The sequence below is a fragment of the Meleagris gallopavo genome, chromosome 7 (assembly GCF_000146605.3).
Source record: "Meleagris gallopavo isolate NT-WF06-2002-E0010 breed Aviagen turkey brand Nicholas breeding stock chromosome 7, Turkey_5.1, whole genome shotgun sequence".
Lineage (NCBI taxonomy): Eukaryota > Metazoa > Chordata > Aves > Galliformes > Phasianidae > Meleagris > Meleagris gallopavo.
The window spans coordinates 7,106,545-7,112,544 of NC_015017.2; the positions used below are offsets into that span (position 1 = coordinate 7,106,545).

General features: G+C 35.7%; 1 protein-coding gene across 1 annotated transcript in view; it reads left to right on the forward strand.

Annotated features, from left to right (window-relative positions):
- PMS1 (PMS1 homolog 1, mismatch repair system component) overlaps positions 1-5,086 on the forward strand; it is a 41,190-nt gene extending 36,104 nt beyond the window's left edge. Inside the window, exons 12-13 of the mRNA XM_003207424.4 lie at positions 2,015-2,175; positions 4,680-5,086. Of these exons, the coding sequence (XP_003207472.1) occupies positions 2,015-2,175; positions 4,680-4,850 (332 nt within the window). The 3' untranslated portion in view covers positions 4,851-5,086. The remainder of the gene's footprint in view (positions 1-2,014; positions 2,176-4,679) is intronic.
- Positions 5,087-6,000: the final 914 nt, after the last annotated feature.

Sequence of the window (6,000 nt, forward strand, 5' to 3'; positions counted from 1 at the left end):
ATGGAAACTGCTTGAAGACTGCTGTTTGAGTACTCAAAAATTTTAATGTATATTTTGTCAAAAATTTACAAGTATATTGAGGTTTGGACATCTGCTTATATCATCAAACGTTGCCAATGTCTGAATTCCTGCAAAGACTTGCAGATAAATATATGTTAGTCAGCATGCGGTGCGCTACTTCTCAGTCTGAAGAACGTAAGCAGAAAGGGAGAAATAGAAGATACCAGAGAAGGAGACTTCAGAGTTTGTATTTGTTCTCGTGGTGTGCTCTAAAGTCTGATTTGACTCATAAATAAATGAACAGTATTGTGAAGCTAAATCTGACTGTCAAAATTTACATACAGAGAAATTGTTATTGGTAAAACCTGTGAGTTCCAAGCAGTCTCATTAGGAAGCATGTCTGACTGGTTTTCTGCGTTTGCAAAAATTTGCTTTGCAAGTCCAGAATCTGATTGTCGTGAAATTTTAAGGGTAGCTCTGGGGATTCAAACTTTTTAGCTGAAAATCTTAAATGCAACGAAGGTCTGTGTCCTGCATTTGGTAGCCTATATTGCAAATTATTGAAAAGCTGTGAGGTAGGATGTGCTGTTATTGCAGAGAGATTAGCGTAAGCAAGTGATCTGAAACGGCAACACAAGGTTAGTCTTACTTAAATTAAAACAAAAATTGCATAAAAATGAAGAGAAGTGGTGAAGGAGATTAAGAACAGATTATCTTTGCTGCGGTCTCTTGCAGCCTTTCTTATGGAGAAATACTGGCGTTGTGTGTGATCCTACCTCGTCTTTAAAAATTGGCCAACTTTCAGTAGTGTTGCTTTCAGCTGGTTCTGATTGCAGGCTCACAGCAGTGCGTAAAAATGTCGGGCTTTACTAGCTAAGATTAGGGAAAGACAGCTTGAGGAAGAGGATGACAACAATACTGGATGAAAAAGGAAGTCAAGTTCCAAATTTGAAGTGGTGCTAAATACGTTGCTGGAATGAGATTATGTGATTCTTAGTTCCTTGTGTCAAATTCCCATTCTGATCAAAATATCTCTTGCCACAAAGCCTGAAGAACTCCATCAGCATTATTTACCTTTCTGACATACCCATATTTAGACAACTTTTTTTTAAACTATACAGTCCTTCTGTTCATCTACAATCTCATTTAATTACTGTCACATTAACAATGACCAGTCGTGGATAATAACGGTGTAATTGCAATAGCTGATACATTGTCTTGACTTACATTGTATGTATATTTTTGTATAATGTCTAAAATCTCCAGATACTTCTAGTGCTATAGCTTGTGTATTATTAGGAATATCAACGATCCCTTGTTGCAGTTCTTTAGTTTAGTCCAGATTATACCAGTCTGTTTGTTTCCTCCTTCTTTGACTTCACAAAGTCGTTCATGATCCAGGCTGAATGTATGTGATTTTCCCACCTTAAGCCAAAACAAAGGGAGGATTTAATCTCATTTTAAATTGTAGTGGTGTCACGTGAGTGTATATGAAGTCTGTCATCGAGACTTTAGATATGCAGGCTTCAGATCTTTCTCTGCAGTGCTTTTTGTTTTAGTAGAAGTTGAATTTGTTATGATGGAAATTGAACTGTACAGATGTTTAAACCAGTTGCGGAGAAAATAGGGCCAACATTGTTTTAATTATTTTCAAATTAAATTGTATTTTATTATAAGCTTCTAATTTAATTTAACGTATGTTTTAATCAAAGCTATAGAAGCTTTAATTAAAGCTATGCTCAAAGCTGGAAATGCTGCAGAAGGTTTTAAGCATTTCAACAGCACCAGCTAGGATTTGAATTAAATTGACCTGATAGGCTTGTGATGTCAATATGGACAAACCATCATTTTGAAACCTTGAACAAAGAAATACTTCTCAGAGGAGAAGTAAAAAAGGTTTCCTAATTGCATTGAATTCATTGTACTAATCTATTAAGCCATTTTAGATCCATTTAACTTTCTCTGAATTGCTCCAGAGTGGAAATCAAAGCTGTTTTATTTTTTGTATTTTCAGGTGCTTCAGCTACAGAAAGCCATATGGAAATAGAAGGAATGGCTAATTGTCTGTCCTATTACGGTGTTTCTGATTTGAAAGAAATTCTGAATGCAGTAGTTAATAGAAATGCAAAGGAAGTATATGAATGCAGACCTCTCAAAGTGATAAACTACTTGGAGGTAAGACATAACAATTTACTTGTAAAGATTGGCTAGCTAAGCTCATAGCAAGTCTTTAAAATCTTGAAGCTTGAGATTCTTTTTTTCAATTTTCCGTTTTAATTAATGTAGTTCTTGTCTGAACAGAAGTTACTTTAGAAAAGGAGAATGCCAGGTCCTCGCTGAGGTCTATGGGCTCTGCATTGCTTACCAAAATACTTCCATCAGACATGCCACAAAACAGTCATCCATTGTAATCTAATACATGCTGAGAGTTTATGCTCACAGGGTTTTTCTGCATATGCAGTTTTCATACTGGAAAGGCATTTCTCCTTGTTAGAATACAGAGAAGTCATAAAATCGCTTTCAAGCTCTTCAATGCAGTTGAACCCAGAACAGTAATCAACCTTTTATTCCCTCCTAAGTAGATCCGTGAAGGAATAATAACATGATTTAAGTTATTAGTTTATGAAGAGTAAGCATTGACGGAAACTTAATTCTTGTGTGAACCTCAAAGAGTTGCATGTCCTGAAAAGCAGAAAGTGCACCATTTCCACTTGACGAAGAATAATTCCTATGATTCATTCCAGAAAGGGATAAGAGACAAAGGGAATCTTCTTTGCCAAAAAAGCAAGCTGTCACTGGAATTAAGACATTGAAGTGAAAAAATGAAGTCTCACATGTAGTGAAACCCATATGCTTCTGCAAATGTTTGTATTTAGTTAGCATCAATAACTTCTGAAGTTAAGGGCAGCGCATGCTGACAACTGACAGTCTCAGAAGTCCACTCTACTCAAGGCACTAGTGACTAAGTTTTGCAGGAAACCATGTGTTCTTTACCAGCAGCCAGCACTATTCACAAGCAGCCAGAGAAACCGTACTTTACTAAAAGAATCTTTAAGCTGTTTTCTTTCAGATGTTGTTATGCAACAGTTGGAACCAGAATTACTTTTTTTTTTAATGTTTGATATGCAGTAGATAAAATTGTCTGCCCAGAGACAATAATAGGCATGAATTTACAGAGATGGCTAATAAATATGGTACTAGTAAGAGCTGGAATAACTAAAAGAAGTAATTTTCCATAATTTCTTATCTTATTTCTCGATAGTTTACTAATGCCATCTTAAGCCACAGTTCTTGAGATATCTGTTCAAAAGAATACCGAAGTATACGTTAAGCTTGTTTTTATACAAGCTCTTGCCTATGTGTTTTTCTGAATTAGGGTACATAGTGAGGCCCAGACATTTACATGGAATATGTACTTAACCTTTTGAACATTCATTATACGAATCTTTTGCTGCTTTTTGGGGTCAGTAAATGTACAGCTGCCTTTGCAGCAGGTGAGCTATTGTCATGTACTCTTAAAGAAAGAGTCAGTTAAACATTGAGACAGGGATGTAACCTCCTTTGGAGGTGGAAGCTTTAAGTTCTCTACTTACAAATACCTGTCTGTCAGGTGAAGTTGGGATGGAGTCGATCTGCGTGAATGCTAGTGTTTAAAAGGAGAGCGCGTGTGTGTGTATGAAGGTACAGTAAAGGTGTATCTCAAGAGACTATCAAAGCATTATTAAAAGCAATTGGCCATCTTGTGAGGAACAGTTCAAAAGAATTTTCAGCAGCAATAGTAGCTGGAAAGTGCTTATTCCCTGGAAAATATATGGCTTGCATTCGTGAAAAAGAAAATTTTAAAAGTAAGCCCTGGATTATTTTTTTTTACCATCACTTCATGTTCAAAGATGCAGTTTCTGTCCTAAGTTGGAGTAATCGGCATATCTTCTTCTTTGGCTATCTTCTGGCAAACCCAGAAGCAAAAAGAGAGAAATGGTCAAAGAAAAAGCCTTCCTAAGTAGAGAATGGTCCACAGTGATCGTTTTTCTGTTTGGAAGAGAGGGCTGGGAGGGAACCGCTGAAAAGATTCATATTAAAAAATGATAAATGTTGGTTTCATGCCTTGTGAAAGCATGACAGCCTAAGATAACAGCAGGAAACAAACTAATTTTGAGTCTACTGATTCTTTGAGGATATTTGCTAGTAGTGCAGTGTTTAGCTGTCACTTTTGATTTCTAGTACAGTGAGATGATAGCATGTAGTATATATTTAATACAGCATTGACCTAATATTTCACGATAGTATTTTTAATACTCTGTTTAACTATTTGTTTAATTTATACCAGTTCACAATTTTGTGGTGTCGAATGCATCTTGTGAACTGCTAAATCTTTTCAGGCAGTACTGTCACCAACAGAAAAACTGAGCTATTCAGAAACACAGGGACCCTAACAGAAAAAGTGCAAACGTAACCAGTAGGCTGTGTGTGACTGTCACAGAAGAGCATGAAATGACCAGTATGATATGTTTAGAGTTTAATTTGTGTTTCTGGGATTCAGAGTATATAAATGTAAAAGAAAACAGTGACTTTTCAACAGTGAGTGCTTAATTCATGCTTTCTGATAGCCCCAGGTTAACATATTACAAAGCAGAACTTTAAAACTGTTGGGTTTTTTGTTTTGTTTTTCCTTTCCACAGGGAGAAGCAGTGCGTTTAGCTCGGCAGCTGCCCTTACATTTGTCAAAAGAAGATGTAGAAAACACAATTTACAGGATGAAGCAACAGCTTGGAAGGGAAAATAAAGGCTGTGTTCATGGTCGTCCTTTTTTTCATCACTTAACAGATATTCCAGAAGTTAACAAGCCATAACTCCAAGGAAATTATTCAGTAAATGGAACATTTTGTTTGGGATCAGATTTCTCTTGCTTAATTTTGATTGTTATTCTGTAACTTCAGCACGTTTTGTGTGAAGCTTTTGTATAGTTACTTTTCATTATCGAAGTTCACCTTCTTGATTTTTTTTTTTAATTTAAATTCAAATGCTACTTGAGAAATGGAAATAAATTAATATTGTAGAGAAAAGATCCACTATTTTTTAAAAGAATTTATTAAAGAAATGTTCTCAACTGGTTTGATGCTTTTCTCACTACTGCAGATTTAGAAAATATCAGTATATCAGAATCTTTTAGATATGGTTATAAGCTGCTCTCAACAGAGCGTGGCAAAATTTATTGCACTATGACAAGATATGTTAATTTTTAAAGGAAGCCAGGTAGCAGTAAGTTATTTAAGCATTTAAATGTGGCCCTACCATATATGGTTGTTATTGGCATATACTTATGTTGTTGCATTTCTATCTGTAAACTGTTAGATTTTGTGAGTATTGAAGTCCTAGAGTTCAATCTCTGAAAAGCTTTTCTATTAACTATGCAAATAACTCCAATTATTTCTAACCTTCAGGTGCAAAGTTGTGATTCTTAGAAGTTCAGCACAGTGCTAAAACTTAAGATTAACGAAAACTGGCTTATTATTTAAAAGATCAGAGTCCTGAGAGTACAGGTTAGCACTGAAAGCAGATGTCAACACACCTGTGATAGTGCAATGCTATGCATAAACCATTTGCCATTTGGAAGCAAATAGTCCTCAGTTGAGAAGAGGATGGCATAATTAGGGAGAAATCTGCTATATAAAGAGCTGCTGACGGTGGTAAACTTGTTCATTCTGTTTCTACCATAACGTAGCGTTTATTCCTACATTTCAATCAGTAGGCTACTTCCATAATTTTACTAGATTATGCCTTCTTTGCAACATGTTTCTGGAAGAGTATGTTTAAAAGTTTCAAAAAAGATGACCTGTAAATTTGTGTATATCCCTAATTGTTTTGTCACAGCACATTTCAGTAGTGTGTAAGTATGGGAGTTAACCTAACTTTGCAGTGTTTCTGTGGCTGCTAAGTAAGTGGTTAAAAGGTTGCTGAAAAGCCTGAATCTAAGCTGGTTGTATGGGGCTGCTGAATCAA